Source organism: Lactuca virosa, chromosome 2 (assembly GCF_052849685.1).
Source record: "Lactuca virosa cultivar CGN04683 chromosome 2, Lactuca_virosa_CGN04683_v6, whole genome shotgun sequence".
In the NCBI taxonomy this organism is placed as follows: domain Eukaryota; kingdom Viridiplantae; phylum Streptophyta; class Magnoliopsida; order Asterales; family Asteraceae; genus Lactuca; species Lactuca virosa.
The window spans coordinates 287,266,026-287,278,038 of record NC_136427.1 but is presented as its reverse complement, the minus strand read 5'-3'; the positions used below and the strand labels follow the sequence as shown (position 1 = coordinate 287,278,038).

Genomic DNA, 12,013 nt, shown 5'->3' with positions numbered 1-12,013 from the left:
CTGAGATCTGATTTATGAAACCGATATCGTTGTTGATCCGATTTACCGATTTGGAAGCAGAAAAAAGAAGAAGAAAAATTGATCAAAAGTTAGAAATAAAAAAAACTAAGCAGTGATCAGAAATTTGAAAAAAAAAACTAAGCAGAAGAAGAACTTATCAGTAACAAACCCATGAAAAAAATCAGAAATACTTTAATGTTACCTTCTGATTTCGAAACCTCAAGCAGTTAACAAATTTGAAGCTTCTAAAATCTTATTTTTGAATCGGTGGTAAACTTTGTAAGAACTGAAATTGATTGATATTGTTGTGTCACATCCGTTCCGAGAAGGTTTATTTCTAACCCTTAACTCTTTAAGTTTGCATTCCTGGTCCGTACCTCATGCATACTCGGGGTGTACGCATGGCGTACTCATGCATGAGGAACGTGGGTTCACGCGTGTACGCATGCATACTCAGCATGTATGCGGTGCATATGTTGATCAGACCAAAACCCTAATTTTGAGGGTTTGCACCCTATATAATCCCCTTTATGGCCCCCAAGACCTTCACCCTCATCATCCTCCACCTAAATATCATCCCTCTAGCTAAACCTAATCGTGGAGAGTGCACCTTGATCTCATTTGTGTGTTTTGGTGGTATTCTTGGAGAAGAAGAAGAAGGTGGTGGAAGGACTTTGGAGCTTGGAAGAAGTTTGGATCTAGGATTCTCAGCTTGCTAGCAACCTTCAGGAGGTAAAAATCTCCCAGCTTGATCATCTTTTCTTATAGATCTAGTTATTCCTTCATTTAAGGCATTTTTGGTCCCAACCTTGGTGATTCTTGAGCATGGCATGCTCTTAACCAAATAAGTCGTCCTTTCAGACCCATTGAGGGTCTTGAGTCATTAAATTGAGATCTTGATGCTTAGTTCTTCCCCATGCATGCTCTAGAATGTCTTTAGGGATTAAGAAGTTAGGATTGTTGGTATTAAGCACTTAATGGACATGCAAAGTCATAAAGTTGGAAACTTTATGACTCTCAGTGGTAATTTGGCCTTGGATCTATAATTGGAATGTAAGAGCTTAATGCATTAAGCTCTTATTATGGAAAAAGGGACTTCGGTGCATACATCGTGTATAGCTTCTTAGTACGCCGTGCGTACGAGGTCAACGGCCTGATCTCGGTCAAGGCTCGTGTACACCCATCGTACAAGCTGAGTATGCCACACATACTCAGCTGAGTTGACTGAGTTGACTCATTGACTTTGACCTTTGACCAGAGTTTTGACCAAGTTTGACCTAGGGGTATTTTGGGTATTTTGAGCTGTTAATTAAGATTAGGTCCTTGGTATTGATTAGGTGATCGTTGAGCTTTGGAGTCGTTCACGGCGTTGTGCATTTTTCCTGTTCTCGTTTGATTGTGAGGTGAGTTCTTCCTCATTATACTTGGGGGTCAAAGGCACCAATGTCGGCCCGATAGATTAGGTATCCTAGTTTGAAGGATATTGATATGCTATAATGACCTGTTAGATCTATATGATTAACTGTATTAGATGTTTATATGTGTGTGTGTGTATATATATATATATATATATATATATATATATATATATATATGTCAACATATGTTCATTGGGTTGAGGTCACTGCTTTGTACACTAGACAGACAGACTGGGTAAATCCAATCAGGAGATTATGGGCCAGGGCAATCCAACCAGGAGGTTGTGGGCCAAGGTAATCCAACCGAGAGATCGTGGACCCAATGTTGAGGCAATCCAACCGGGAGGTTGTGGGCCCAACATGCCTTGTATATGTCTATTTATATGTTGTGTGTGGTATCTTGGGGAATCTCACTAAGCGTTGGGCTTATGGTTTTAGTTTATGTTTCAGGTACTCCAGATGATCGGGGCACTGCGAGGGCGTGATTGGGCTCATCTTCCTTGATTTGATTTTCTGGGTTACTCTAATTTATGATTTTTCTACTTTTGAAACAATGATTTGTAAACAATAATGTTTTGGGCTGTATTTTTAAATGAAAAATTTTTACTGTGGTTTTGGCATGTTACAAGTTGGTATCAAATCCCTGGTTTGAGCGAATTGGACAAACATTCGTGCGAGTCCAGACTCAAACTAAGGATCTGCAAAAGTTTTCAAAATGTTTTTATAAGTTGTTTTCAAAATATAACCAAGGAAGGAAGAGGTGTGCACGATCAGTCGGAGCAAGAAGTATACCCAAGTTACCCACACTATTGTATGATTATGGTATCGTGTTAGAATTTCATGCTAGATTAGGCTAAGGATTATGTCTGATATTGATGCCTGGTAGCCTAGGGATGCTTCTTGTTTGCTTTATGAAATTGACATCATTACTATATTTGTTTAGTGTATGCATCATAATTGTACATAACTAAGATATTATAGTCTGAGAATGTTTGATTTAGTTTTATTTCTTGTTCCTTATTTGGTTGTGAGTTTAGGGTAGAATCAAGTATTCGACTGTCTATGGGGTCCAGAGTTATGTATGATTAGCACACACAAGCAGCTGCAGGGTTGGTGGAAGTTTCATGAGTGTGTGATTTGGTGGGTCGAATGAGGATTGGTAGCCACTCTTAGGAGAGTGAGTATAGGGTCTATACGTATGTGGGTTTGGGTCTGTTTTGGGTTGTCTGTGATGATTCTTGAGACAAATACGGGTATGTATGGAAAGTAGTATTGGGCCTATACTACTAGAAGAACTGGACTCGTACGCGTAGCAAGAAAGTCACAAGCCCAAGGGTTTAGCCTTTCGTAATGCGTTGAGAGGATTTAAATTGTAGGATTTTGATATCTTTTGGTTTATTTTCAGTATGGTGCTTACGAGAGGATATGGATCTAGTTCGGGAGTTGGCGGCTTGGATAGGTCGGGTTTGACGGACGATCAGTTGTGGGAGCTGATTGTTGCAGAGGTGGCTAGTGTTGTTTGGGGTGCCACCCCAGATTTTTTTGGGTCTATCAAGACCAACATGATCAAGTTGTTTGATGAGCGGCACGTCGCGGTGTCTAAGGTTGCTGTTGTTGTAGCCACGGTGGTTGTGGCTGCGGCTGCAACTGGTGTTAAGGTGAGGGGCTCGTTTCAGTATCGGGACTTCAACAACACGAAGCCCTTAGAGTTTGATGGGGTCAAGAACCCGATTGTAGCCATAAGGTGGCTTTCTAATGTGGAGGATGTTTCTTCACCTACTCGTGCCCGGAGGACTGGAAGGTCAAGTGCGCCTTGAACCTTCTCTACCTTGGCATGAAAGATTGGTGGAAGTTGATGACAGGCTCCTAGACTCCAGAGCAGAGGACATCGGTGACTTGTAAGTTGATGACAGGAGTACTTTGGAAGTTGATGACAGGAGTACTTGGCCCTGAAGGAGACGAATGAGACGGTGACTAAGATCACCAAGATGTTTACAGAGAGAGCATTGTTCTGTCCTGAGTATGAAGCCTCGGAGCAGGCTCAGATGACCCGGTACTTGAGCATGCTCAAGATAGATAATCGTCAGTTTGTATCCACTCAGCGTTATGGTACTCTTCTGGAGCTTCAGGACACCGCGCAGCGGTGGGAGATAGAGATTGAGACTTAAGTTAGGGAGCAGCGACCGGCTCCTATTCAGTCACAACCTTCAGCTAAGCGGTTCAAACCCGTTGATTCGAGATCGGGAGGACATAGGGTCCACACTTATGGTAGGTGCAAGAGAGTTCATGAGGGGAAGTGCAGATCGTCGTCAACTTGCTGCAATTGCAGCAAGGAGGGGCATTATGCGAAGGATTGTCGCCAGCAGGCTTCGCAGTAGAGTACCAGGATTTGTTCCCATTGTGATCAGGTGTGCCATGTGAAGGCCCAATGCCCACATCTCGCTGCCAAACCGGTCCAGACACCTGCCCCTGCTACTTTAAGGATCATTGACGGACGTCAGGGCAGGGTGGAGCCCCCGAGGGCTCGGGGTCGCGCGTGCAGCTTACAGCAGAGGAGGCCAGGGCGACGCTAAACGTCGTTACTAGTATGTTTCCATTTATTATTCGGTCGATTTATGTTATTTATGTTTATGATTATGATTCTGATAGGTACATTCTTAGTGGATTCTTTTCCTGCTCTTGTGCTTTTTGACTCGGGTGTGAGTCGGTCATTTGTATCTCTATCCTTCAGTGGGAGCTTTGATAGGGTTCTCAGGGAGTTAGATTGTCTGTTGCGAGTTTCTATCGCCAAAGAACACGGGATTTCTGCGAGTAATATCTTCAGGGATTGCACCTTGGAGATTTTCGGGGTATCATACCTGATCGACTTGATCCTTATCCCTATGGGGGATGTTTGTGTGATTATCGGGATGGATTGCTTGAGCAGGTTTGGCGTTGTCATTGATTGTGAGGGTGTCGAGGATTTCGTTGTATATTGTGATGCATTCATTACAGGTTTGGGGGCGGTTCTTATGCAGAGGGGGCGAGTGATTGCGTATGCTTCTCGGAAGCTGAATCCGCATGAGGCACAATATCCTGTTCATGATCTGGAGTTAGGGGCAGTAGTGTTTGCCCTCAAGATTTGGAGGCATTACCTTAATGGGGTCCGGTGTACCGTCTACACGGATCACAAGAGTTTGAGGTATCTCATGGACCAGCCGAACCTGAACATGAGGAAGCGTAGTTGGCTTAACGTGGTCAAGGATTATGACTGCGAGATCCTTTACTATCCGGGTAAAACGAATGTGGTCGCGGATGCTTTGAGCCGCAATTCGGCATTGGTGCCTTCGACCCATGAGTACAGTGAAGAGACTCACTTCACAGTCTGAAAGAATAGTTGCACCGATCACTGCTCTAAAATCTATCTCTACCGATCACCTATACAATTAACAGGAACCCAAATCTCAAACTATAAATCAAATTACCGAAAATGCCCTTAGGTCAAACTTGGTTAAAATCCTGGTCAAAGTCAAATGTCAACCGGGTCAACTCAGTTAAGTACGTTGGGCGTACTCAACACGTACGTGATGCGTACTATGCCTTGACCAGAAGTCGAGGGGTTGACCATGTACACGTAGTGTACCCTTTGGTACATCCAGCGTACGCGGTTTCCATCCTCCCAATCCATTAAGAGCTTAATCATTTAAGCTATTTAGTCCAAAATCCAGATCTAACCCTCAAATGATATCCTTAACCATAAAGTTTCCAACTTTATGGTCTTACATGGCTATTAAGTCTTCAACATCCAAAAACCCTAACTTCTTAACCCATTAAGACATCCAAGACCATGCATGGAGGAAAACTAGGGACCGATGTCACATTTTTATGGTTCCTAATGACTCCATAATAGATAAAGTTGGAAACTTTATCCATTAGAATGGTCCCAACAAACAAGACCTAGACTTTATGTCTCAAAGGGACCAAAAGTGCATCTTTTTCAACTTTTATTCATTAAGTCTAAGTCTCCAACCTTCATATTTGAATCAATATGATGTTTAGATGGATAAAGTTTCCAACTTTATCGATAACAAGGTCACAAACTTTCAAGATCTAAACTCTATGCACTTAAAGTGACCAAGGTCTCATAACACCCAAAACTAGCTAGATCTAACACTTTCATCGTCAACATTCAAACTTTATACCTCCAAAAGAAAGATCAAGGTGACAAGGTCTGGAGCTACAAGCTCCAATGCAACCAACACTTCTTCAATGAGTTCCTTCTTCTCCAAGGTGCACCAAGAACACTCCAAAGACTTAAAACACCTTCTTTTTGCTCACAAGGCTCAAACTAGGGTTAGGGTTTCAAGAGAGGGTGTTGGAGAGGTGGAGGTTGAGAACGGAACGGGTTTGGGGAAGTTAAGGAGCTTAAATAGGGATCAAACCATGAAAATAGGGTTTGGGCACTGATCGCATACGCCCAGCGTACTCCTGGTACGCCCAGTGTACTAGGGATGCCCTAGTATGCCCGATGTACTCTCCGTACACCCGGTGTACGCGGCTAACCCAAAAATCGTCCTAACTTCAAGCGATCATAACTTCCTCGTTTCAACTCCGATTTCGATGATCTTTATATCCACGGAAAGGTATTGAGGAGCTCTACAACCCTATATAATTACTTTTGACTTCAAACACATCGAACTAAAATCCATAATTCATAAAAGATGTCTGAAACACTACTTTTCCCATTTTACCCTTTGACTCCAAATCACAAACCGAACTCTTGGATCACATAATCTACATGACCCACATCCAAATGGGTCTAAACCTCTCTTGAATCTGACCGAGTAAGAGACATATCAGAGAAGTTACTACCAAGTCAAAGGTCTTCTAAGTGTGATATCTTACAAAATCTAAGTACTACCAAATCAAGTCAGATTCAGCCTCTTACCTTACCGGACCTAATAAGAAGCATATCAAACAATCCTAAGTGTTAAATATCAAAATCGTATCCAAAAACAAAATACATAAACAACATGAATGTTTTTTGTAGTTCATTCTAAATTTTATACTAGTTTTAGTTATTTTTAATTTGATTGGTTCTTTCTTATAATCGCCCTTGGGCATGCTTCTATTCTTGTTGTGTTAACTTAACTGTAGTGTGGATAAAGTGTGCATGTACACACTACTAAAAAAAACACGTCTTTTCTGAGGGACTATTTCCTCATTAATTCCTAGGAAACCATTTTCCGAAGAAATACCGAGGAAAACTTTTGCATAGGAAAAACCCTCCTAGGTAACTTTTTGTGACGGGTTTCCATGGAAACTTCCGAGGAGATATCTTTTGTCGAAAGTCCTGAGGCATTTCCAAGGCTATATTTTTCCGAGAAGTTTCCTAGAATATATATTTATGAGGAATTTCTTAGGAAATGTTTTTCCGGAGAATTTCCTAGGAAACATATTTTCGAGAAATTTCTCAATACCATACCTTTTTGATAGTTTTGGTGACACTTTGGTGACAGAAGGCTCCTAGGAAATGTGCAGCTTAAAAAAATTAAAAAGGTTAAAAAAAATGTTGTATGAACAAAGAAAAAAAAATGCAGTACGAATAAAGATAACAAAAAAATGTTGTATGCATAGAAAAATTTTCTTTATCCATATGAAATTGTGACGTGTGTCATATTTGAATAAGATTAATAATATTTTAATATATTTGTCATCATTTCAAATGGATAGAAAAGTAGGAAGATATTTAATTTCTCTAAATAAAACGACTTATATATAACATATAATATATACTCACCATAATTAACGGATAAAAAGATCAAAGACGGCTTAAAACTCCAACATATAAATTCAAATAAAATGTGATTTCCATTTCCTTGCTTCTAAAAGGAAATGATGAAAGCAAATAGACAGAGTCACGATCGCTTTAAAAAGCAAGAATTATCATATCTATGATTTCAACATAAAGCAACCATTCCATTATCAAAGCTATGATTTCAACATACAACACGCAGTGTCAGCTTTTTCAGATTTCAACTGGCAGCAAACATTATTTGAGGAATAGGGTCCTCAATGTCATGGTCAAAGTTGATAAGGAATTTGTGGATGACATTCATTTCACTATTTGTGCATGTCAAGTACATTAACATGCAAGAACTAAAGATAAATTTAAACGCCAACAATTGCTCTTCCAATTTCCAAAAATGAACTCTCTAATTGCTTTCCTCTTTTCTTATAGTATCGGTATATTTCTGGTTACCACCACCATCTCTGCTTCCGGTGGTGGTAATGAGACCGATTACAAGGCGTTGTTGAAGTTCAAGTCGATGATCACCCATGATCCAAATGAAGCTCTAAGCTCATGGAACGCTTCCTTCCATTTTTGTGATTGGAGCGGTGTTATATGTGGGAAGAAGCACAGAAGAGTCATTGGTCTAGTACTGATCTCACAAGGCCTACAAGGCTCCTTGTCTCCTCATGTAGGGAACCTAAGCTTCCTTCGCATGTTTTCTCTCACCAACAACAGCTTTCAAGGAACCATCCCTCATGAACTGGGTCGTCTATTCAGGCTTCGTTTCCTCTATCTTCGCTTTAACAAATTCAACGGAGTCATTCCAACTAACTTGTCTGGGTGTTCTGATATGGAAAGGCTTCGCCTTCATCACAACAAGCTAGCTGGAAGCATACCCAAAGAGATCAGTTTTCTCTCCAAACTTATTTTGTTTAGAGTTTATGATAATAAGTTAACAGGTGGAATCCCAGCTTTCTTGGGGAATATAACATCAATGATATCCTTCTCTGCTTCCGGAAATCCGTTGGGTGGGAGCATTCCAGACACCTTAGGAAATTGGAAAAGCTTAACAGTACTTCAGCTTGGTGCTTGTAACTTGTCTGGAACCATCCCTCATTCCATTTTTAACCTCTCACTCCTAACTTATTTTTCCTTGGGTGAGAATCAACTTACTGGTAGTCTTCCCTCAGCCATAGGTGCAATGCTCCCGAATCTTCAGTTCCTCCAATTGCGGGATAACAGACTGACCGGACCTCTTCCACCCTCGATATCTAATTCTTCAAAATTACAACTTCTTGAAGTGAATAACAACAATTTTAGGGGAAAGTTGACAATTGATTTTGCAAAACTGAAAGACATATATTTCTTAAACTTTGGTAATAACGTCTACAGATTCAAAGAGGCTGATGATATGAAGTTTATTGATACTATGAAAAATTGCAGCAAACTAAAGGTTTTGCAGCTTTATAATTGCAAGTTTCAAGGAGTGCTACCCACATCAATCGGTAATCTTTCTGATCAACTCAGCCTTCTAAATTTAGGAAGAAATGATATATATGGAAACCTCCCTTCAAGTATAGGTAATCTGGTTGGCTTGACCAGTTTGGTTTTAGCAGATAACCAATTCACAGGAAAAATCCCCTCCACCATTGGTCAGCTTCAAAAGCTACAAGTTGCTGTACTATCTAAAAACCAATTTTCAGGGCCGATTCCAGACGCTATCGGGAACATATCTTTATTGTCTAAGCTTTGGTTATCTTTCAACAGACTGGAATGGCATATTCCATCAAGCATGGGAAATTGTCATCATCTATTGGATTTGCTCCTTAACAACAATCAACTCAGCGGCACAATACCTAAACAACTTCTCCAACTTTCATCTTTGACCATAAGATTAGATCTTTCTCAAAACAATCTGTTTGGGTCACTTCCAACAGAGGTTGGCGACCTCAAGATGTTAACTTCTCTAGATTTATCTGATAACAATTTAACAGGTCACATTCCTAGTAGCCTTGGTGGTTGCACAAGCCTTTCATTCTTATCCCTCAAAGGCAACTTATTTCAAGGCACCATACCATCCTCATTAACTTCTATGAGAGGAGTTTCAACACTTGATCTTTCTCATAATAATTTATCGGGCCAAATTCCTAGATTTTTGGAGCGATTTATCTTATTAGAATATGTAAACCTATCATTTAATGATTTTGAGGGTGAAGTACCAGTGCTATTAGTATTTGCCAATGCAAGTGCATTCTATGTTTTGGGAAACAGTAGGCTTTGTGGTGGCTTGGCTGAACTTGGGTTACCCAAATGCAAGGAGATCACACAGAAACATAAAAAAAGGGTTCTTGAGTTGGTAATAGTCATTCTAATTGTATCCACACTTTTTACTGTATTGTGTTTAGTGTATGTTTGGTGTAAGAAAAGGAAGTGCCAACCTTCTCGATCACCATCAAGGGCCGAACGATTCATAAAAGTATCATACGGTCAACTTCTGAAAGCTACCAACGGCTTCTCCAAAGCCAATTTGATTGGTGAGGGTGGGTTCAGCTCTGTATACAAAGGAATATTTGATCATGGTCATAGATTTATTGCGATCAAAGTTCTTCATCTTCAAAATCGAGGTGCTCACAAAAGCTTTATAGCGGAGTGTGAAGCATGGCGGAGTATTCGACACCGGAATCTATTGAAGATAATAACTTCATGTTCAAGTGTTGACTTTCAAGGCAATGACTTCAAAGCTTTGGTATATGAGTTCATGTCCAACGGGAGTTTACACGATTGGTTGCATTCAAGTGCATCTACATCCACACTAAACCTTCTCCAAAGAATTACCATCCTCCTTGATGCCGCATCTGCACTTGATTATCTTCACAATCATTGCCTGCCAACCATCATTCACTGTGACCTGAAGCCTAGCAACATTCTGCTGGATGATGACATGGTGGCCCATGTTGGAGACTTTGGTTTAGCTAGATTTCTTGGAACAAATTCAAACCAAAACAGCACAAGTGGCATTAGAGGAACGATTGGGTACACACCTCCAGGTAAAGTCCATTTATTCCCACTTGCTCATATTTATTTGTAGTATATAATAACCTTTTCCTAAAGTAAATGCTTATAAGTTGCAGAGTATGGTGTTGGGAGCGAGATGACAAGTAGTGGGGATGTCTATAGTTTTGGAATACTATTGTTGGAGGTGATGACAGGGAAAAGGCCGACTGATGACATCTTTAATGAAGGCCTTAGCCTTCATAAATTTGCACAAATGGCATTGCCAGACTATGTAAATGATGTTATTGATGATGACCTTCTAAAATTTCTTCAAGATGATGCTATTGCTACACAATCTACGTTAGAATATGCAAAGAAAATAAAAGAATGCTTGTCTTCAACAGTCAAGCTTGGAGTATCATGCTCCATGGAGTCCCCACCACAAAGGACAAATATCAAAAATGTTGTCCATGAGTTGCAACGAATTCTGGATATGCTTCAATAAACTTGAGGTGCCATGTTAATCAATATTTTGGTTATTAAGAGTATAAAGTGATGTCAGACCTCCTTGACAAATATTAGATTTTATGATACCTAATTGGTTCACAATTTTCCATGTACTTCTCATTTGATCTTATTCAATTTTTTATCATTCTCTCAATTGTGTCTGAGAAAACCTTGATCCATGTTCATCACCATCTATGCAAAAAAGCCTTGTACATTTAGACGAAATGATTAACATGCAAGCATTTGATCAAGTAAGTAGTCATATATAACTTGAGATACATTTTTAATACATTGAATTTCATTATAGAAAATTATAAACGAGGAACCCTAAATACACCTAGACACATAGTAATACCCGTTTGTTGTAAAACCGGATAAATTTGAAAAGTTCCCTTTTGCAGAAATGAGTAATCTGAAGGAAACAGTTCATTTTTCCTCTGTCTCTGCATATCGAATCTTCAAATGAAACAAAGCTAAGCAAATGGTAATCGACAGTCTTAGGTGTTGTTCCATATTAAGTTAATGGACTTAATGTACATAGAACTTAATCCGGTAAGTTATATATGGGTACATTGAAAGTTATGTACCAATTGTACAGGAAAAAGACGAAAATATTTAGAAATTTGCTTACCATGTATTGCATTCATGTTTCCTCCATCAACTGTGTTTCATGGACAATTCACTATCTTTATCTTCCCTTTTAACTTCAATTGATCCATCTTTCTTGGTTCTTGACACGGTTAGGTGTGGAAGATTTCCCTCAAAATATTGAAGTAATGGAGTATCCACATCTCTAATCATTCTGATTGCAGCTAGCATGCTGGGGATCAACTGAATAAAAGCACGAAGCAATATTTCTATCAAACTAATGAAATATTGAAGCAAACTATATTGTTATTCATAAGATTAGTATACAAAGGTCCAGGATTTGAATAGACCTTACACTACACGTCTACAAGTAGCAAGTTTGTATTCATCTACTCGGTATAGGGTTTGGAGATCATAACAGTAGAAGCTTTATGTTTTTATAAAACAAATTAACATAGTGTCCCAAAAATACTCAAGCTACTGTCTTTATTGATTCTAGTACAAGGCATATAGCTACATGTCAAGTTCATATGTTAACGATTACAAATTTTGACTCTAAAAGTCAAAATACAGTATCTAACCTTGGAATGGCCTCTGGTGCTCAGTAATTAGAGTGTCTGCTAGATCCAACAATAAGAAAAATCGACAAAATGATACTTTTGGCAATTTAATCTAAGCCAACTTCACTGTAGAAGACGTAAATGTTAGGTGAGTATAAACAAAATATAAGACA

At 39.5% G+C, this 12,013-nt stretch overlaps 1 protein-coding gene across 1 annotated transcript; it reads left to right on the top strand.

Annotated features, from left to right (window-relative positions):
- Nucleotides 1-7,585: 7,585 nt before the first annotated feature.
- On the top strand, nucleotides 7,586-10,943 carry LOC145161333 (uncharacterized). Its single transcript, XM_079080837.1, has 2 exons — nucleotides 7,586-10,238; nucleotides 10,323-10,943. The coding sequence occupies exons 1-2, from the start codon at nucleotides 7,604-7,606 to the stop codon at nucleotides 10,688-10,690; spliced, it is 3,003 nt and encodes a 1,000-aa protein (XP_078936963.1). The 5' UTR covers nucleotides 7,586-7,603; the 3' UTR covers nucleotides 10,691-10,943.
- The last annotated feature ends 1,070 nt before the right edge of the window (nucleotides 10,944-12,013 follow it).

Bases quoted from the DNA above. Each gene is read 5' to 3' on its own strand.
- LOC145161333 (XM_079080837.1), top strand. From the start codon at position 7,604: ATGAACTCTCTAATTGCTTTCCTCTTTTCTTATAGTATCGGTATATTT. The intron at 10,239-10,322 runs GTAAAGTCCATT...TATAAGTTGCAG, and splicing joins GATTGGGTACACACCTCCAG to AGTATGGTGTTGGGAGCGAG.